Source organism: Manis pentadactyla, chromosome 12 (genome assembly GCF_030020395.1).
Source record: "Manis pentadactyla isolate mManPen7 chromosome 12, mManPen7.hap1, whole genome shotgun sequence".
NCBI lineage: Eukaryota > Metazoa > Chordata > Mammalia > Pholidota > Manidae > Manis > Manis pentadactyla.
In genome coordinates, this window is record NC_080030.1 from 66,827,461 (window position 1) to 66,850,861 (window position 23,401).

Genomic DNA, 23,401 nt, shown 5'->3' on the forward strand with positions numbered 1-23,401 from the left:
TGCATATGTCCCTGGGTGTTTCAGCAGCAGAAATGGAGTTGTACTCCCTGGCTATCTTCTGGAAATAGATTCTTTAGCAGATATATGAGCTGGAGTTAGGACCGGTGTCTGCTTGTGAAAACAGAAGTGGCCTAACAGAGATACTTAAGACAGAAATTTGTCCTTTTCTCTGTGATGAACTGAACGATAGTCTTTCAGGCAGGATTAAATTTACAAAATTACCCCATCCTAAAAAAGAGCAAAGAAAGCAGCATTTAAAGCCAATAACTCACTTCATATGGTTTAGCAGAGCTAGTTTTAGTCTCAGATCACATGGAGAAGAAAGCATGTGCTGTCATTTGGATCTGCACAACTTGGCTTCATTCCAATATTACCTGGACAGCAAAGTCCAGTTTGGAGCTATGGGAAGAGACAAAGGGGAGCATCCCTGGAGAAAATGTTGCTGAAGACAGAGCTGACCTTTATGCTCAGCCAGCAGGGAGTGAGCAATTCTCCAAGCATTCATATATGCGTCCAAACAACATATAGTTTGCTCAACTCAAAATGACTCATTCCTGCTTCTCACTGCTAGAGCTTTGAGACCATTAGAACAGAATATGAGGTAGGCTTCTTGGATAACTGGGACTCCACTGAAGATTAAACATTACACAATGAATTCAAGAATTCAGTCTCTTATCTTTCTTTTATAATGGCTCCCTGGGACTAGAGATTGAGATCAAAGATCAGGCACAGATAGAATTGAACAAGAAAAGAACTAAATTTACACACTTTTATTAACACCTTATTTGAAAGCCCATATCAAAGAAATAAGAAAAAAAATATATAAAAGGAGGCACTGGGATATTATAAGGCAACACTGTGGTAGTGATAAATGGTAATGTCCTGACTTTTTTGACAGTCGTCATTTGCAGAGCTCCGACAGAGCTCGGCTCTCTGTATGGTTTGCTAAATGTCCAGGGTGTAGATATGAGCATTTCACTAAGTAAGGGTGATGCATCTTCAGGTCTAACAGCATTCTCCATCTAAGATAATTCATGAGAACTATTCACATAGTGCTTTTGACAAAAATTGCCTCATCAATCTGTGTTTTAATATACAGGTTCCTTCACCAGGCAGTATTTGTTAGAAATATGGTTGGTGACATTCTTAAAATGAAACAACAGCCTGTTGTAACTGTTACTAAGTTCCCCTCTGTTTCATCCATCTCTATCACAGGACCACTGAATATATCTATTAAAATACACTTATCTTGTCAAGTCAAAACTTGACTGATCACCTACAGACAAATTCAAACCTTAGAGCAGCATTCATGACCGTCTACTACTGGCTATCAACTAACTTCTGCAACTTTATTCCCTCCTTCACTTTTTCATGAATGTTAAGATACTAAATTAACCTACTTGCCAATATCCAAAGTATCATGTGCATGTTCTTCTTTGTTTTTCCCCCTCAACTGTTCTCATCCTATAATGCTCCTAACAATGCATTTCCCTTCTTTCAAAAATCTTTCTAACACCTTCTATGGATGTCTTTTTTCTTAATTCTTTCCCTAAGTAAGATATAATTGCTCTGTACTTTCTTCCCCTTTGGTATGTTATTGTGCTTTTACAGAGCATATGAGATTTTAAGTTAACATCACCTTTGATGATTTAGTAATACTTATCTAATAATAGGAAATATTTGCCACACAAAATCAAATCTTTATTTGCCATACATAATTACACATGTGGAGTAATTAGTTTACAAAATAAAACTGACAAAAGGTTTTGAATTTAGAAGAAGGTAACCAGTATGACACACTACTTAGAAACTATGTCATGTGAGAAAGGAATGGAGGAATAGGCCATATGTATTTGGAGAAGACAATTATAAAATGAAAATTATCAGATAGCTTCAAATGTTCAAAGGAACACACATTCTGTTTCTGAAATATTGTTTTGCAAAAGACACTTAATAGGTGAAGTGGCATTAGTACCCTTTTCAAGAGTTGGTATAAGGACAAATGGGTACAAGATTCAGAGGCAGATTTCAGCTAAATTCAAGAAGCTTTGTTGCCAAACACTCAAAAATGAAAAAGGGCTGCCATGTGAGGCGCTGCACTAGTGGAGTCTGAATGCGCATAAAGAGGATGTGCCCAATTATCTGTTAAGATTACCATAGAAGTAATTCTTAGATAATATGGCTTGTGTGGCTTCTAGTTTTCTTCAAACACAAAGACTCAAAGGTTCTAGGCAGGTCTATCCTAAGCTTTCCGTTATAGGTTTCAATGTGGCATGCACTTCTCTGTTGTGCACTTGCTAAAACTAATTTAGCTCTGTATAAAATGGACAACTGCCCAATACCGAATCACATAAAATGCCAAGAAATAGCATCCCTATTAGATGAGAAAGATCTCATTAAGATGCTCTCTGATATTTAATACTCAGTCTTCCATTCCCTTGCGCTTAGTTATTAGTCTGTGATGTCTACAGGAAAAAGAATCCAATCATGAATCCATAACCCTCAAATAGTAGTTTATAATTTATCGACACCTGACCAGATTTTAGAAGACAATTAATTTCATTAAAAGTCATATAAACTAGAATGCACTTCTCCATAAATGTGCAGTACACTGACATCATAAATACAATTTATCATTAGATCTTAAGCAAATGAGATTTAAGCCCTATCAGAAAATCTTCTCCACAAGGGATTTTACCATGCATAACAACTTTAATTTTTTCAAGAGTCTCTTAAAAATGGCATTCTAATTTAAGTCCCAAGCTGTTGCCTTGCCAAAACCTCTGGTTTATTTAAGGTAAACCTGATGAGCTCCAGGTCTACATGGCATAACAGTGCCCTTGTTTCTTGTTTGTGCAAAGGGCACAATGTGACAAGATTGTGTGTTAGAGGGACAACTGTGGTGACCATGTCGATGAGGGACTAGACAGAGCCAGTGGGAGGCAGGGCTACTGATTTGTCTTTTGATAGCCAAGGTGAGAGCAACAGAACTTTAAATGAGAATGGGAAAAAAAGTGTGGATGAGAAAGGACATAGAGACAAAAAGTACCCCTCCCTTTTTTTTCATTATTACTTGGCCTGTTCTAATATGGATTTCCATTATCTCTGGACTGGATTGCTATAAAATCTTCTACTTTTTACTTTTCTAAATTTCTATAAAACTATCCCACTCAATAGATGTTTGTAGGAAAAAATCATGAACAGATGAATGATGCCACAGTAATTTTTCTATTGGCCATTTTTCATGGTTTGTTCTCCTATTCGAAATGCTCAGTGATTCTCCATTCCTCATAAAATGTAGTTTAAATTCCTAGTCCATCCCATTTTGACCCCAACCTATCAGATTTCTTCAGATTGTCTTTCTTGCCTACCTTAGATTAACCCTTCACATCAAACCATCTAGACTTATTACATATACAAAAAGCGATGTATGAATTTTCACCTTTACACCTTAGCTCTGCTACTTTCTCCCTGCATCTCTCTATAGAACCATACTATGTCATCCTTGAAGATGTAGCTCAATTTTCAACTCTATTATAAGACCTTTCTAACATTTCAGTCCACACACCTCCTCTGAACTATTAAAAGATTTGTTCTGTATTATTTTGCCATTTATTGAACTGATTTCAATAACATAAGGATATAACTGACAAGCAGAATAAACATACATTTTTTGAAAGCATGATTGTCTTTAGGTGTAATTTATGTCCACTTTTTGCCTTTTACTTAATTCATCCATGTCAATCTTATTCAGATTTGCATTAAAATATTTTTAAAATAAGCTTATTGCTGGCTGTTTGACTGAATTCAACTTCCTTCCTTCCTCCTACTAAAAACTGGTTAGGACATGCCGGGTATATTAGCATAATATTTTGGATTACATATCAGCAGAGAAGCTTCATAAAACATGACTTTTAAGCATGCCTGATCTTTACTCCAGAGTAAATTTACATTTCTACCGACTGTGGTTCTCTGGGTCTTACTGTAAATTTCCCCAAATGTGACCCATCACAGCTATATGTGTTAGCACTGTATAATTTTCCGAAGATGAGCAGCTGCAGCTGCCTGATTCTATTAATTTACTCATCAAACTATGTTAATATTGTTTTAAAATAGAAGCTAACCTTTTTAATGTGGCACATTGTATATTTATTTGTTAAATAATTTGCTTTATTTTCTTCTGTATATTATGGCTGCTTGAAATAAAGTTTCTTATGATAAAAATACTGTGTTCCCAATGGTAAAACACAAAAAGTAGAAAAAACAAAATTTCACCATAGTCCTATCACTCTCATACAATCTTTGATTACATCCCAATGCATTTTTTCCTCCTCATTTAAAAAACATTAACATAAATGTGATCATATTTTACATTCATCTGTATCACACAACATAATTCATTTAACATTATATATAAGCATTGCCCATATCATTAAAAATTTGTGCCAACATTCCTCCTAACAATTGAGAGACCATCCATCAAAGGAGCAACTTGGCACTGCAGGGTCTTCCTTCATGGGGATCTATGTTCCCTTCAGTTCATGGATCCTGAGTCTGAGAACTGGCTCAGGTCAGGAAATTAGGCGTGGTACTCCAGTTTTAGAGTGGGATAGCTTCCTTCATTCCTTTTCATTTCTTTTGATCGAATATTTTAAGCAGTATTTATTATCTCCCCATCTATTTTTTCCATAGGAACACCATGTTCAGTAACCATATCTGCAGCTCCCTTGAGAACTAGGCCCTTACGGCTGCATTCCAAACTCGCCACCCATTGTAATAATTGCATCCAACACACTTCTGATGTTTAAATTCCAGAATGTTTAAATGTTTAAAATCAACTGGGCAGTATTTTTTTCTGAATCCTATCATCCCCACTGATCAGGAAGTCCTCTCACTGACTTTCTCTAATATATCGGCACTCTTTCCTACAGTCTTTTTGATGACTACTTCCCCTGACTCTCTCAAATGCCTGAGATACTGAACCCTCCACTGAATGCTCTCTCAAGAGTATATCATGTTATTTCACCCATATGAAAGTTTTAAGACTGGTAGTTCTACAATATGCCTTTAGTCTACCGAACCTGTGATAGGATCCTCCTTGTCAGCCAGCTGGTGAGTTATTTAATTGAACTGAATGTTACTCTTGTCGTTGAGGAACTCATCATCTAGCAAAGATATGCATGTTGATCATGTCCATACAATTCTCTTCATGTGGTTTCAACAGAAAATATTTGTGATATTCTCAAGAGTAAGAATCCTAAGAATCTTACATCCAAGGAATAAACCAAAGAGTTCCATATGTTATAAAACACAAATACTTATAATCATATTTAATCATTATCTTGCAATTTGGAAGACAAAGGCAGGGACTATAATCTTCCAAGAGAAAAGTGCCTACTGTTTCTTAAAAGGTACATCATTTGGAGAAAATGGAGTGGAGGAAGCTCTTTTTTCCCACATAACTGCAGTTGGTGAATTTTGTCTCATCAGCCAGGTTAGGTTGATTAATTAAGTTGTGTAACAATCACACTTTGGTCTCAATGAGAAATCTTATTACAGAAGTTTACTTAGATTCTCTTCTTCAGTACAGGGCACAGAAGAAGTGTGTGGGCAGAATTGACTTTAACCAAGTACCTTCTCTGACTAGGTATCATGCCCGTCTCTTTCATATATGTTATCTTGTTTAATCCTCATCATAATACCATGTAGAAGGTATTAATCCCATTTTTTATACGTGATAACAAAGACTGGGATCAGTTAAGTAGTCTATCTAAAATTGGAATCTGGATGTGGCAGAGGTAAGATTTAAGCCCAGGAAAGCTTTTCTAAAGTTGGACTTAGTCTAGAAATTATCAGGAGGAGAGAAAATTTTGCTTTCAACTATGACCTATATATTGTTCTCCAAACAACTTTTATAAAGAAAGCAGATAACCAAAACATGATTTTCCATGCAGATGTTTGGGTGATGGAGACGATCTTTTTCTTCCTTACATGGGTTCGTGACAAACACAAATCACACACTTCTCTCGCCCATATCCGATTTAAGAATGACTTGTGTTTTTAAAATTAGTTTATAAATAACATATTGGAAGCCACCAAGAGAAAAGGAAAGGTAGGGGATAGTTTTAATTCCAGTGTCAATACATGGGTTCCAGTAAACAATCACAAAAACAGGAACTAAATAATATAGGAAAGGAAGTCTAAAAAGGAGAACATTGGGCCACATAACAAATGTATCCTTGACTGAAACATAAAATATGAGACTCAGAAAAAATAAAATCCCTTCTACTTCTGAAAGGATTGTGGCCTATCCTAAGAATTAGAGGGGCTTACTTTAGAGGCACTGATGATAAGAGAAAAACAGAAGTGCAAAGTGTAAAGGACAAACCCCGGCCATGAATGTCTGGGAGCTTTCCATGGTCCTGCTCACTACGGTCCAGACCTCCTTGGATGGTTTCTATGTAGCTCTTAAATTATGTTAACTCTTCTTTCAGTTAAGGCACTTTCTCGATATAAATATTTATGAAACTAGAAAACAGCTTCTTGTGGTTTACAGCAGTGCTTTTACTCTCCTTACACTGACTAAATTATATCTTTAAGTTTAACATTTAACAGGAACCCACAATAATGCTGGTTTTCTACCATGTTGAGACAGCAGGCCTCAGTTACCACTAAATGTAGTTGGTTTACTAGCTCTGTTGCTACCCATCATTGTCCTATGTGGGATAGAATGTGTTTTCCTGAGCCATCTTAAGGGAGATAATGGGTTTGCTGGAGAAACCTCTTTGAGGTTTTCTTCTGAAACCAGAGGATACTTGCCTATCTGCCTGAATCACTAACAAGTTGCAAATGAACCTGGTTTTCTGAGCTTTGGAGTCTTAGCTCAGGTCTTCCCATACTGATTTGCCAAGAATTATATGTACATCCCTTGGAATTTTGATTTTTGGAAATAAATTTATTCCATATTTCACCCCCCCAAAAAATATTTCTGGAGGTATATATTAAAGGACATAATAACAAAGCACAATTACCACATAGGAGAATAATAATTTCTCTCCTAGACCCTATGTAAAGGTGAAAATGATGGCTTGTGACTTTCATTTTTTATCATCCTGTGATCATAAACTAGATAATGACTGGCTCTAAGACATTAGGAGCCTCAAAGTCAATATGGCAGACTGAATAGACACAATTTATTGTGCTTATTCACCTTCCTCCACAAATTTAAATGACAGTAAACAATAAAAATTATAATAAATTTTTACACTATTGAAAACTAAATGAGGCAAAGTAACATAATTAAATCAGATATTTGATAAAATTTGATAAAACAGTGGTTCTGACTTCCACTTTCAGAGAAAGGGGTTAGTCATATTTTCCCTATTCTTGCCATTAAGTACAACTGAAAAAACTGGCCATTATGTATAAAACAAACATAAGACAGAGAAAGGTGAAAAGAAGGCAGACCAGCTAGGGTCCTTGGGATCCAAAGAATAACATGCTACTAAATTCACTGGACTTGATTTTGTCTTATATATCAGGAAATTCCAATGGGCACAGATAAAAAAAAGTCCTAACAAAAGCTTGTAATCACAGACCAAAGGACAAAGAAAGGTGCATACCAGCAACATTCAAAACTTTTAGGCAATAACTACTTTACTCCAGCCAAACACCACAGTGGTGAATAAGAAAACATGTGACCTCACCCTCCCACCCCCACCAGGGAAAGGTGAAGGGAAGCCTAGGGTTGCACATTCACCAGGCTGTGATGCAGCACCCCACCGCACATCGGAATGGTGTCAGAGAAGGCTGAGTGGGTGGCCAGGACTTTCATCCCTGTTATATCAATGCTAATATCCTAGTTGTGAGATTATACAATATTTTTACAAGATGTTGCCATTGAGAGAAACAAATATGAGATGTCTCTGTACTAGTTCTTACAGCTGCACATAAATCCACAATGATTTAAAAATAAAAATTAAGTTTAATAAAAAAAAGACATGTAATCATGAAATATTATTATACACAGAGGATTAAGACCACAGATACAAAATCCATGCTATAGGAGTACCAGAAAAGGAAGCAGATAAAAATTAAGAGGAAAGATTAATAAAAGTGTTCCTTTTTCTAATGGAAGGGTTCGTTAGAAAGATTTGCTCCCAAATGTATGCTTGTAAAGGCCAAAGATGAAAAAAGATCTCAAATTATTTTTCAAAACATGGGAACCTACAAAGTAACAAGGATTTATCTGAAGCCAGGCTTCTTATCAGAAATAATGGGTGACTAACAACTATGAAATAATGATTTCAAAGTACTAAGGGAAAAATATCTTGAATCCATATTTTTATATCTAACAAACTACCAACCAAAGTGAAAACAGAATAAACATATTTTAGAGAATGCAAATACTCTGCAATTTCACCTCCCTTGTACTCTTTCAGGTGAAGAAAATAACATGTCTCGAAAAGAAAAGAGAAAAGAATTCAAGGAATTGAGGAAATGCGGTCCACAAAACAGCTAATATACCAAAGGAGAGAAAATAAAGTTTTCTAGGATGACACTCTAACAATAGGCTTAATAAGCAAGAGGTAAAAAATCATAACATAAAATAGAGATCTCTTAGAATACATTCAAGAGGAAAGTGGATTCCTTTTAGTGCACCAAATGGTTGATAAATAGGCACTTGATAGTGTAACTTTTACTTTATTAATTTCTGTGCTGTCTAAAACTATATTGACTTTTGGGTGTTTTCACTTTATGACTGAACAGTAACTAAAATTCCAACTGGTTTTCAATGCACTTGATAAACATTGACAAAATAGTGAATGCTGTGGACTCTACATTCTAAAGTTTGACAGAGATTCTACTCTCTAAGTCCATGCAATAAGACGTTATCATGAAATCTTTTCAGTGTTTTAGCAGCTAAGATTCTTTTCTGGGAGTTTTTCAAGTTAGGCCATCTCAGACAAAAATATTATTCTCATTTTACGAAAATTAAATCCCAAATTCAGTGGATGTCTATCTTTAAGGAAAAGCAACAGTTCACTATACTTGTCTTGTATCCCACAATCTTAAGACTATAGAGGAATGATTTACCTTTTTCTCCTTTTAAATTGAGGACCTTTGGAAACACTCATCTTAAGGAAGTTGAACTGACAGAATCACAGCTGTGTTACCTTTGTTATAAGGATATAACTATAGTGACCAAGGTGCATAGAAATTATCAGCGCCCTTACCTATGCAAAAGTAGTCAGGTACAGAGACTGCAGTCAGTACATAGAATGAACCGTAGGAAAGATGCATTTATTTCTTTATGCTTGAATGCAGGAATTAAAGTCCCTTGGAACACTAATTATCACCTCTTCTTTTCAGAGAACATTAGCAAACATGCTATAAAGATCAGATTGAAGAGTCTTCAAAGTTATTTTAGGGTATCAGTTTTATGAAAAAGAGTACAAGGTATGTCCAACCTTTCTCTTCTTCCTGGGATGACAGTAAGACTACATTTCTTTGCCCCCTTTGTAGTTATGAGTGTCACTTGACTAAGTTTTCCAGCCAGTAGAATTCAGAAGCAAACAATGTGCCCTACTTTCAGGTCTGGGCTATAGAAATATATCACATGCAACTCTCCAGGCTCTTTCACCTTATATGGAGAAGTGGCATGGAACCGAGCAATGTTGGAAACCACACATAGAAAATGGCAGGGCAAAAAGGTGGAAAGAACCTAGGTCACTGACTCATTCAGAGAATTACCATACACTGATCAAAAGCACCCTATTGAACTTCATGGTAAAATAGTTGAACCAATGTACACATTTTTGTTTATTTGTTACCACAGCTCTCATTACCTTACGTGACTATCTCATAGTCACCCACATCTTAAAATTCTAAGCTTAATTAAGGCCTTTCAAAATGAAGTTTATTATAAGCCATAGAAACACACTGTTATTAACTGTGCATCAGAGAGCAGCTCAGGATAAATCCAAGCAGACAGTCCTCTTATGAGTTTATCATAGCTTCTCCAATGATACATGTGAAGAACTAAGCCCATTAAAAACAGATCCTCAGAATAGTTACACTGAAGTATAAGCAATATTTCATCTCCAGATAAATTTTAAAAGAATATAACAAGAGTGTTACCCATGGATAAGGCAAAAGAATCACTCACTTACAAGAGTGATACATGCCAGAATTTTAAAGTTTTAAGAGAACAAAAATGACACCTTAATTTGAGATTTCAAAGATTTTGATTTAGATGTCCATAAGTTTACATTTATGAAGGTGAAATGACTAAACATGTGAAAGGTAAACATGCCAATTTTATCAACATCTGTAGGAAAGTCTGATGGTACTGGGGCCTTAAATTAATTTATTCCAAATTTATTAAAATATGATTGCACAAATAAAAGTTGTATATATTTAAGGTACACAACACGATGTTTTGGTATACCTATAAAATGTAAATGACTACAGCAGTCAAGCTAACTAACATATCTACCACCTCACATAATTACTTTTATAGGTGTGCATGTGGTTAAAAACACTTGAGGGCTACTCAGCAAATTTCAAGTGTATATTATTATTAACTATAGTCACCTGCACATTAAAGCTCCAGAACTTACTCATCTTACTTATAACTGAAAGTTTGTACCATCTGACCAGCATCTCCCCATTTCCCCCACCTCCCAGCCCCTGGTAACCATATTCTACTCCTTGATACTATAAGTGCAACTCTTTGAGATTCCACATATAAGTGAAATCATGCAGCATTTGTCTTTCTGTGCCTGGCTTACCTCACATAGCATAATGTCTTCCCAGTTTGTACATATTCTCCCAAGTGGCAGGATTTCTCTCTTTTTAAAGACTGAATAGTATTCCATTGTATTCCAGCTAAACCAAATTTTTTTAAGAATAAATGTTCACATTTTACAGTTGTAATTAGAAGAGAATGGTAAAATAAAGTTCTGCTGGGAGGGAAGGTTATATCTAGATAGATTTAGATTGTAACTAAAAAGAATTTCTGTTACTTATCCTTTTTGTTCTCTAGTTACAGACAGGTCTAAACATAGCCAATAAAATGAAATGCATGATAGCTCATAGGGTTCATTCAGTTTTTCATTATAATTATTGTCTGTCCATTTATCATCTCAATGACTCAGAGCAGAAGATTGTTTTTTGCTTCTTTCCCTTTTACTGCTTCAGTTATTTGGCTATTTGAAGCAAAAATGGTAACTAGTCTCTCAATGCTTGAAAGTATGGAGATATTAGATTTTACTGATAATTACAGATACTCTTTTTTAAGCCACTAAATATGTGTTAAGTAATTCTAGCACACTCATCATTTTGTGTCAAGGTTGACACTGACACCTACTTCCTACAAATAGATATTTTAAACAGATTTAGCTGTTAATCAAAGGAAATGAACAATTTTAATATAAGAAACATAGTTATACATATATATATGTCCTTGTGTGTGTGTGTATGTGTATAAATATATATGTGTATATATATATATATATATACACATACACAGTATTAACCTAACCCATTATCAAAGGTTATATAATCCTCAGCCTTGCTGAACTGAGTATTATTTATAGCTTTTACATGCGTATCGTCAGCTGTTAAAAAGACTTCCAACGTCCTACTTCGGGGACTAAGCCTCTTAGCCAAACCACCATGTTCTCACACCACAAAATAAAGCAACTTCAGGGTTTTCACTCATTTTAAGTTAAGTAACAACTGAAAGGAAGCACACTTAGCTCAGACAGCTATGCATGTGACAAAATGTCACTTTTTTTACACACTGCCCTTGTCACTGTTTCTCAATATGCTCTGCCTGTGCATTAAAAATGTGGAAGTAAATGTTCCCACCCACCAGCCTGTCTGAATGGATCCAGTTAATTGAGTCTGTGCCTTCATTTTCAAAAAAACTGGCAATATTTCAGCCCCCTCCCATCAATTCACAATAATGCTGCCTTAAGTTTACAAGGTAGCTTTATGAAAGAGGTTTCTGTCGGAAGCATTATAAGCCTGAAAACTACTGGCAGGTTAGCATTTCAAAGAACACTGTTGCAAAGCACTGAGTCCTTTCGTTTCATTACAATTCCCTAATTTACTCAACATCTCATCGAGTTCCTTTTTAATATTCTCCCTTCACCACCCTACAAACACACACACACATTTCAAAGCCAGAAATTGAGTGTAGAATTTGGAGGACTGAATAATCTAATCCTAGACTGAAATTAACGGAGATCCTCACCCACTAGCCTTGGTTAGTGATGTTCCATGTCATTAGCATGTCCTCCGTTTTTGGCAAGATCCCCTAAACAAGTCTGGGCTTCCAAACAGTCAGAGCCAGAACTCACAGGAGCAGCACTTTCTGCCTTCCACATGAATGACCGGAGATCCTGCAGCTAGCAGATGGGTGTTTGCTCATAACACTGCACCTTTTGAGTGAAAAGAAAGGGCCGGCATTCGGTGCTGTGAATTGATTACATATTCTTTATTCTTTCACAAGTCTTATTTATTAAGGGCTCTTACACTATCTGGCACTGATTTAGGCACTCACTGATGGCTCTCCATCTGAGTCTTAACGTAGCAATATAAAGAGCTATTCAGCTCCTTGTTACAGCCAAACCCCTTGCCAGTAAGCTGCATCTTGACTACACTATGTACTTTTCAACAGATGGAGTTGGGGATTCCTGTGAAATCGTGAAAGCAAAAGCTAGATGCACTGCAGGACTGAGCTGCAGGAGAATAACAGATCAACACACATCCAAAGAGCAATGAACCACATAGGTCAGGTTAGGATAAGTTAAAAAAATCAGAAGTAAAAACTTCCAGATTCATTAAGAGAGTTTGAGTTTGCCATTACTAAAGAGTTTTAGAAATGGTACTATTTTACAAAGAAAAAACATTGAAATAGAGCAACATGGACCAAAATCTATTAAAAGCACATCACTTCACTATAAATTCAAACAGTCTAAGCTGTTCTAGGTATTTCCAAACCTTTCAGGTTTTAATCGGCTTAATAATCTTCCCAGGCAGATATCTACAAGTCACATCCACTTAGTCTTGTATTGATTTTTCCTATATGCTTCCTACTACTATAACTACCCTAATCAATTAACTTCTTGTAAGTTGCAAGGCAATTTTTCTTCTTTTGACTTTCCAATGAAGCCTGAATACTTTATTTCCACAAAAATATCTGATGTTTCCTCTTATTTATCAAGAAACTGTAACGGTGGTAAATACGTTTGGTGTCTTTCACTTAAAAAAAAAAAATGAAGATTCTGCACCAAGAAAGCCTACAGAATTACCTTGGACCTAGTCAATATCATGAGTAGCTTAACCATTTGTAGTTGTGTTGATTAAAGTTCACTTTGGCTCTCAGAAAAGTGCCTTTCCCTTGGCCTCCATCACAGGGAACTGGGAGGCTGACAGTCACCCACAGAGGACACTCACTGGGAAGAAGAAAACAGCCTTGCCTCTTGGTGTGCAAAAAATGCAAGGCCACCGGCCAGCTATTTGTAACTTCTTTAGTTAGAATTGTACTGTCTATGCCAATAAATAAATTCACTTGTAGAAAAGTGTGAGGATTCTGGCTCAGGGGAAGGGAAGGTAATCTTAATCTGAACCTACACACTTTTTCTTAGGCACAGTCCTGGAGACAAGAGAAACAACAAGATTCAGGAAAGACCTTGGTCTTTGGAGCCAGACAACCTGGGCTCAAGCCTTGATATACCAAGTCGAAAAAAGCTGGGCATTTAAAGTCCCTGAAGTTTCATTTCCTGTCCTACAAAATGGGATCAATATAATTACTTTGAGGAGAGTTTGGGGTTTCTCTAGATCTAACCCCTCCTTCCTTTGATCCAAGTACTTCCTTCTACCCAAAAGGTCTTTCTAAAGCAGAGAAGTGACCAGGTCATTTTTCTGTCACAAACCTCCCCATGTCAGGAGAACACAGGTCAAACCACATAGCCTGCCATCCCCCATCCCATAGAGTCTGATCTCCGACAGAGTTTTCTGGATCATCTCTGGTCATTTGCTTCAATTCATTCCTCATTCTAGCCATATCAAAACAGATTCATCATGTACTTTCAAGCCCCTACAGCTGTGTGTTTGTTCAAAGCACCTCCCTTAAGTTTCCCTGTCCAAAATGCTCTGTCCACATAACAGACTCTTGCTATCCCTCAAGGCCAAGTATATCTCCACAATCACCACCTTTCCAATGGTGCCTGGAACTTCTCCCAAAAGAAACAAAGATTAATTTTCACCAGGTGTTTGTTTGTTTGGCTTCCAGCATAAAAAAATATTGTATTTGGCATCTAACATGAATTAGCTAGATGCTATTTAACCACACAGTGAAGTGACTTTTAAAAAAATGCAATCTGTATCTACATCTGAGCCCTTAAAGCAAAATATGCGTTATTATTCAGATTCCCAAAGTCAATTAATTTAAGTCCTCACAGTCCAGTCAGTCACTGAATTGTGAAGAAACCAGCACAGATGCAGAAAAATATGCCACCTGAAAAATGAGCTTATCCACATCAATTACTTTGATCATTGCTATCACCTGCTAGGTACAAGATGTATCATTTCTAATATAATGTTTAAAATTGTTATAAACGAATAGACTGAAATTCAAATAAGTAAGTAATTTGTCTGAGTATTTGATATGTGGCATGGTTGTCATCCAAACCCAGGTCTGTCAGCCTCTAAAGCTCATTTTATTTCCACCCTTCCACACCATTTCTCCATTGGCCTTATACTGTGATCACGGGTGGATCTTACAGCAATGGTCTGCATGTCTTTACCCAAGTTATCAGGTGCTCTCTCTAGCCACTCACTCAAAATACTCTTTTGCTTGAGGAAAAGAGGCTTGGTGTGTGTAGAAAGCGAGGTTATATAGCCACCTTAAAAGGAAAAGAGATGGGACCTCTTCAGAACACAGTAACATCCCATTAATAACACGCAACATTAAAGTAAAGCGTCTTCTCCGGCACTAGACCCATTGGTAGCCTTTCTTATTTTTGGTTCATCTCCCTAGAATATTTTTTTGTTTTGACTAAATAAAAGTAACATATTATAGCAGAATTATGGCATGATATAAATTATCCCTGAGTTATTAATAATATTCTCACCTCTTAATTTCTCTGGCTTAATTGGAAGGGGTTTATTATTACTGTGGTGTTGGTGATCTTGGTGATGGTAGCAGTTGTGTTTGGCAACCCAAAAGCGTGTACACATCTTTACTTCACACATTTAATGGTTTTATGTTAATCTCAGAAAAAAAGGTTATTTGTGCTGTGCATGAAACATATATCAATACATAATATTTCTCACATAGTAGATGCAAAGTAAAACAGTCTTGATTAGAAAAGTCAGAAAATGTTACTTATGTATACTACTAAATATGAAACCTACATGCAACAATGAAATATTTTTTAGTACATATTGTATTTCTATTCAGAATTATCAGTTTTTAGATACAGATGTAGACATAGACACAGACAACAGATGTAGATGTACAGCATTTAAAAAGTCTATTTGAACTGGAGAAAAATTGTGTTTAAAGGTTAGCAACTTGTCAAATTTATTCCCAGGAAGAGCTCCCTTCTTTCAAGTGATTCTCCAATTGGCAACGAGGAGAAATCAACCCTGAGACACTTCTGGGGAGTAGAGATAAGTTCCCTAGGTGCCAACAGCACAAGTCCCTGCAGGTGGGGGTATCATTTCTCTTTCTAACACAACCACAGAGGTTAATCTTACTATAGCTCCTGTCATGCTGATACTTAGCATTTAAAGAAATCTGACAGTGGCCATGGCTAATTGGGAAGTTCCCCCAAATGTCCAAGTTATCAATTTCTCCTACAATGACATCACATTACTATTATAAGACTCCATAAAGTGTGTTAGCTGGAAAATTGTAAGGTACTGAGTCTATCCATGAGGTGGTTTTCCCAGTTTCTTGGAAATAATATGAGTTCTCCATTCCTTCATGTAGCTGAAGGCTTAGCCTACCCTATCTGCAAAAAGAAGACATGCATTAAGTAGGGAAAACAATTATAAAAGGCAAGGTTACCATTCTCTGTTTAAGTAACATTATTTGTGGCAACCAATTTTCTTTCCAAAGTCTAAAACATTTTATACACAGCTGGTAATAGAGCAGAATTAAGACTGATTCTACATGGGGTACACATTTTCAAACAACTTACACTGTGCCTTCTCCCAGTCCATATTAATATCTCTATCTCTATTAACTAAAAAAAAAGGTGTTGCTCAAGATAAGATAGGAGCAAGGCTGACTCATCAGGAGCAAGTCAGGGAATCTGCACCAGGGGAAACCTATGCAGAGAAAAGGGATCAGTGTGTCTTAGTCCAGAGCCAAAACCCAAACTGTGAATTTAATTTGCTTAAGCTATCCTGCTACCTGGAGAAATGGCCCATTTGTAGAGGGTCATCAACTATCAATTTAAGTGTCTTTAGACACAGTCAGAAATTACTATGGACCTAAGATTAGATTATTTTGGCTATTTTACTTCAAAAGTGTCTGACATCCTGGCCTAACAAATGACAATGATACAATTGGTTATTTTAAACTAAGTGATATTTTGAGTGGTAAAATTTGTAAAAATTATTGACTTACAAACTTCTAATATGCATACTGAACATACAGAGAATGAGTACCAGGTAACATCATTCAAGAGTCAATTTGCAAATCTTTTTAAGAATTTAAAATTTATTCTAAAGCTTTTCTATATAAAGTAGTGTGAATCAAATAGAGAGAGAGAGAGCAAAAGAGGGACATCTTAAAGTTAAAAGGAAATTGTCACCAGTAGGTTTATGACATGCCACTAAAGAATAAATGATCTTCCACTTTATAATTCCCAACCAGTAAACATCACTCACTAGAAAATGTACCATTCCTATAGAAATTTCGTGTAACAGTCCTTCTACCAAAAAAAAAAAAAAATGACGGAACCACAATTAAATATAGAGAAATAATTCAAAATGATGATTCCATATTATAGATACCTAAAACATATTGACTGATTCTCTTCCCAGCAGTGTTTTGGGCAACATGAAGATATTGCTGAGCACATCCCAAACTCAACAGGTTCGATGGACTAATGAAGCAAACAGTTAGCTAATTAACCAATATATATACAGAAAAGGGAAGAGAACCAAAAGAGTCACAGCTAAATAGCTAATCATTAAAATCCAAAAGATTTTGCTTCTTTTGATTACAAGAAAAAAGTCTCAGGTCAGCACCCATATTTCTGTTTAGACATGGTGAGGGGCTGTGCCAAGCATCACAAGACTCCATCTATTAAAAGGCCCACATATTTCAGCTTTTCTTCTATAATCCTTTGTCCAGTTAGCATTTCAATGTTTGTGCTTGAAAACTATCTAAACATTTTGTTTTTACTATTCTTTAAGAAAGATATATTGTCACTGTTAGATAAGAGAAGTCAAGCATGGGAGACTGAAAAACTGGGTAACTTGTAAATCTTTACCTGAAGGCCTTCAATAGCCAATCGCAGCATGCTTGGCGTAAGTTTAGAGGCTTGCTTGAAGGTGAAGTTACTCCAGTCTATGATCAAAACAAATCCATTTACCTGAAGCTCAGGATCTTCAATCATGGCTTCTAAAGAAAGTAAGATGGCACGCAAAATATCCACCAGTGTGTACCTATCAGCAATAGAAAATACTGCATTAAATCTGACAACCACTTTTGAACAAACTATAGAAAGTTTCTAGCACATAAAAAATTCCCTTTAAAATATCCCAGGAATTTTAAAGTAGATCACTGTATTTAAAAATCTTCTATAAGAGGAAATTAATTTAGTGCATTCAAGGGACATATTAAATTTAACATATTCTACCAAAACAAACTACAATGCTTCTGAAAATACTAAAGTTTGGTTTATATTTTACAACCATATCCTTTAACTCCAGGCCTTCTTCTGATCTTCTAAAATCTCATTTCCACTACCCTAAAAACTAGGCATGGGACCTTTAAACAGCTCAAGAATGCTCTTGGTAATAATGACATTTTGTATCTTCACACTTGGAAAATCTGAGAATGGGATTTGAAGGAGTTTCATCAATAAAAAAGTACACTATGTGAACAGCTATGGCTAGGAGTGTCAACAAATTTTAATTACTTGTATTGAGTTTATGTCACAAAGAAGGAAAGGTGGGACAGACAGAAAAGGAGATTAATGAAAACAAAAGGGAAAATTTACCTGTCTATTATAATGCTGGCCATCCGTATTTAGGGGTTCAAGCTTTAGTTTTTTCTGCTATGCACCTTAGCACAATTCTTGGCACACTGCAGAAACCCAATGAATGCTCTTTGAGTTCCTGTAAAACGTAACTAGAGAGCAAAGACACAAGTTGCAACTTAAGGCACTGCCTTGGTGAAGGCAATGGAGGAAAGAACAAAGAAAAGGAGCCATATTTGAGAAGTATTTTAGAGGTGAACTTGTTAAAGTTTGACACTTAATTAGGTATGGGGACTGAGCTTGAGGGAAGAGTAAAAGGGGACACACAGATCCTAGCTTCAGAGCCTGAGTCAAAGGTAAATTCTTTAATCAGAATCCATCACGCAAAAAGAGGGTACAGCGGAGGATGGACGGAAATGTAGAGTATGAAATTGAACCCACTGTATTTGAGAAACACATAGTACACCCAGAAAGATACGTCAAGTAGACATGTGAAAAAGTAGATCCTAAACTCAGAATAGCTCAAGGTTGAAAATTCCAGAATTAAAAGCATACACATCCTAAATTCAAGGAAGTGAAGGAGATGATGCAGTCGGAGCTGGGAGGAAAATCAGATAATTATTCTAAAAAGGGAATCCCAGCATTTTAAGAGGAATCAGCGAGTTTATGGACGATGTAAAATTTCAGTGTTTGAGTAACCTGCTTTTCAAGTTCTTTTTCTCCTCAGACATTCAGGAGGAAATGTCCAGGAAAAACTAGAGAAAGAACCTTGACCTCAAGGAAGAGGCGGGAGGGGAGCGTGGTGGGTTAGGATTGGAAATCCCTGTCATTTAGTGGGAGTGATGGACTCACCAGGAAGGCGGTATGAGACAGTGAGTACAGATGAGGGAGTGGTTATCTTTTTACTTTTTACTTCTAACAACATTTGGAGGTGAATGGAGAGGGCAGAGTAGTTCAGAAAGGAAGGAAAAATTAACAGTGAAATTTCAGGCAATTTCTCATTCTCTGACCCTTATTTCCTCATTCATAAAATCAGTAATTTGGAATCTCTTTAGAACCCCAGAAGTCATCAAGCAAAGGGCATGTATCAGAAGCCTTCAAGTTGGAATCTCTTCCCTGTCCCTCATTAGCTGTGTGGCCCTAGGCACGTCATTGATTTATAATTCTGAGACTCAGTTCTCTTAGGAGAAAAAAATGGAAGTACCAGTGATTATCTCACTGTATCTCACTGGCAGTGGCAGAGTTGGGGCAAAGACTTCTCACCTGATCCAGGTGAAAGCATTTCCACAATGCTAGATATACAGCAGGCTTTCAGTAAATGCTGGTTGGAATACATGCAAAGCATACTTCTTATTGCAACAGTAATCACAGCCATAGGGTACTAGGTAGGGTATAACAGGAACTGAAGACTATTTGTTCATATATTTTACTTAAAAATTAGTGATGATCTTTGGATAGCTTATTCCTATTGTAAAGGCAAGAATCAAGAGATTATTTTTAAATCTTTGGAAAGTATACAGGCTATTTTTAGGCCTAAGGACAGAGTATCCTCAAATACTTCCTGCATAAATGATAATAAAACATTTTTGTAAAGCTGTATCATTTATTTGTCTTTAAATCTGTGAAATACATATGGCTGAATACCTTACCTGTCACATCACGGCTGGCCTATCTCCTTCTCAAATGTAACAGCCTAACACAGTGTAATGACCAAAAGCCTATAAACCTGCACAGACTAGAGAGTTGGAGTAGGAAGGCTATATTTCTGGTTATAATTTAGATTCCCCACTTCTAAAAAATATTCATTTTTACCTCTGAAATTCATAACAATATTATGGTAGAGAAAATTAAAAATTAGAAAAGTCCAGCTTAGAACGTTCCCCCCATAGGATCACTCTTCTGTTACCTATACAAACACCAAATAGCACTGATAACAAAATAACAAGTAAAATTGGAATCTGAAATAAGCTTTGGAAGGATGATGCATTGTATGTAGTATGAATAAAGCTCAGCACCAGTAAGAACTGAAACCAAGAGGCAATTTGTTTTTAAGTCACACACTCTAAGTGTGGTTTTCCAAAACTGCATCCAAATCACATACAAATCATTATTCCAAAGGAATTAAAATAAGATAAATCCTGGGATCAGCAATGAAGAAAAGCAGTTTTGAAAAAGTTTTCAAGAGTAATCTAATCAAGTTTTTCAATTTAATATCTTGCTCTTAAAAGAGAATTAAATGACCTTTATATAAATCATGTTAATCTGTAAACTTCAGAAGAGAAGAATTAAAACATCCTAGCTAACTGCATTCAGAGGGCAGGTCAAAACCACCCTTGCCATTCCAGTCATCTGTTGCCAAACATGTCACATTAGCACCATTAACAGTTCAGCAGGCTCTTCTGAAGTAGGACATTATTAGATGAGATCTTGCCAAACTCTCTAAAATATCTTCCAAAGAAATGAAGGACTTTATGAATTTTATATTTTCAGGAAGTCTACCTTCACTTTTCTCTTTGAAATTATTTTTAACTGTGATTCCTTACAAATTAAGGTCGCTCCAGTAAGTATTCCACATATTCATGTATTCCACAATTGTAGGAGCCCCACCATTGCTAGTCTTCCCTTGTAGGTTGGAAGAAGGCCATAAATAACAAATTAGCACATTAATGCAGCTCCTGACTCCTGATTTGCTTTCCAAAATAGCATTAAGTAAAGACTGAATCTGAAATCAGTTTGGAGAGCACGATGAATAGCATGTAGTAGTGAGAAGAAATAATAACACCAGTAAGGAATTTTACAAGTGGGACACCAGACTGTAGAAACCATTGCTCTTGAAAGAAATTAAAGCTGCTACTATAATGTGAAAACTATATGGAGAAGAGTTTGACACCTGTATCTTACTACCTTTACAATCAAGAGTGATGGAGCTGCTTCTCCTGCCTCTGACCATGTAAGGCTTTTGGAGGCCACCTGGCCTGTGCTTCTCTCCTGAGGTTCACAGCACTTCATCCTGCACCACAACCTACAATCAGCAGAAAGCTTAAATCACAGACAGGTTGTTTCCTTCTTAGTCTTCAAACCCCTCTTGCAGCCTGACAGGGAAGCACTGGCATCTTGGCATCACACTGAGCGGCCCAATAGCAAGCGATTGTCCTTTGTCACTAAATCACTCAGCAATTATTAAATTCTTCATTAAGGCTGTCCCTGCCCATGTTTTCTAAGGCATGTTTCTAACGACTCAAGCACTTCCTTTTAGGAAGGTGCTAGGAGGAGATACAAAGGTGGAGAATTACTTTTATTAGTGCCTCAGAGTATCATTAAAGCTAAAGTTGCTGAAACCACCTAGTGTTTCATTTTACTGAGTGGTAGTAATAATAATAACTCTGTCTGTGTGATGATTCCAGATTTCCAAAGCAATTCCAAATGCTTATCTCAATCTCAAAACAAGCCCACATTTTCTGTGTTGGCTTTATACCTATTATTTTGGAGATGAGGACACAGATAAGGTTTAGGGATGAAGATACAGGGTCTCAGAGAATTGAAACAGTTTGCCCAGAATCACTGTAATTGTAAAGCAGGAAACCTAGCTGAGAAACCAGGTCTTTCTGACCTCACATTTTTCTCCACTTCCTATGATGGCTCAGACCTAGAACAGAGTTTGCTGAGTAGCTATTCTGCTTGTTTCATGTCTCAGTGGTGTAATGTAGTCAGAAGACAAACCAATAAATCAGCACGAATACGGTGCAATGCTAGGTAGGCAGGCATACACTCCAGCCTGGCCCCAGCAGGGGATTTGGAGGAAGAAAAGTAATAAGGCATTTATAAGAGTAGGGATGGAAAGAGGTGAAATCTTCAAAGCCTGGAGGACATAGGAACTCTGAAGTGGTCATCTGTCTGGCTTGTATCACTGAGCACAGATTAGGTATCCGAGCCTTGCTTTAAATTTGCTGCTGTGGGGGTGTAGGTGAAAGAAAAAGAGAATCACTGGAAATGAAACATCTGGAGGAAAGTGTTTTTCTTTGAAGAAAAAACAAACAAAAAATGCACCTACTGCCAATAAAATAAACAACACAAAATAAAACAGATGTGCTGGAAAAAAACACAAACACATCAAAAAGTCAACTTTTCTTTTCAGGACAGAATACTCTAAGCAAGTATCTGCTTAGTACAGTATTGCCTTCAGATTTATTCTCTCAACTTGACTTTCTGTTCCTAATTGTCTATATTCTAATGTTTGGTCAAGATGTTCTAAACCATAGGTAAGATATTTTTAGTTATCAAAGCTTGATTATTGATATAATTATGTATAATTGCTTTTCCCTAGATTTATGTTGGCAACTGTGCACAGACAAGAAAGTCTGACCAATTCATTACTAGTTGTGCTTGTGTGGGTAAGTGAAATACTTAACCACTCTGTGCTTTATTTTCCTCATGCCTAAAAGTGGATATTAACAGGACCTGGCTGTATAATTATGACAAAGATTTAATAAATTAATACTTGTAAAGTGCTTAGAAGAGTGCCTGGCACATCATACATGCTATAAAAGTGTTTTAAATGAATGAATGAAGTGATTAATTCATTAGAATAGAACAATCAGAGGTTGAATTCAGTTGGCCAAGTGATGTTCTCTCTACCCTACACTGAGGAGCCCACAGCTGCCCCTCTGGCAATCAGCACCCTTACTAAGCTCTTACAACCTCTGCTAGTTATTTAGCTTTGCCTGTTTTTTAGTTCCCAGGGAGGTTGTATGTCCCCTGGTGATACAAAGAATGTGTTACAGGTCTTTATTCGCCCTGCATCTACTGAGTTTCTATGTATGTAGCAAATGCCTAACTAAAGTGCTCTTTAAAAAAAAAAAAAGATTAAAAAATTGAGTGCTGTTAGCTCAGATTGTTAATTTAGGTTATAAGGACCCAATGTACAAGCACACCCTTTCCCTCATGTCATGCCACTTATTATGTTATTGAACTATATGTACCTGCCCTCAGTGATGTAAAACAAAGAGCTCAGTCTTTTTCCCAAAATAGAAGAAATGTGTTAATTTACTAAGGATAATTTATCAATTTACTAACTGTTGGCTCATATTTTAAAATATCTTTAAATATTTCTTTTGAGACATTCTTTCAGTGCATTGCAGTAACCCCAAACCCTTTGCTTCTCTTCAACT

General features: G+C 36.4%; 1 protein-coding gene across 3 annotated transcripts in view; it reads right to left on the reverse strand.

Annotated features, from left to right (window-relative positions):
• Positions 1 to 23,401, reverse strand: part of CLVS2 (clavesin 2) — a 65,808-nt gene that overhangs the window by 35,868 nt on the left and 6,539 nt on the right. For all 3 annotated transcript variants that reach the window (XM_036903919.2, XM_057489300.1, XM_057489299.1), the window contains exon 3: positions 17,523 to 17,697. In XM_036903919.2, the coding sequence (XP_036759814.1) occupies positions 17,523 to 17,697 (175 nt within the window). The remainder of the gene's footprint in view (positions 1 to 17,522; positions 17,698 to 23,401) is intronic.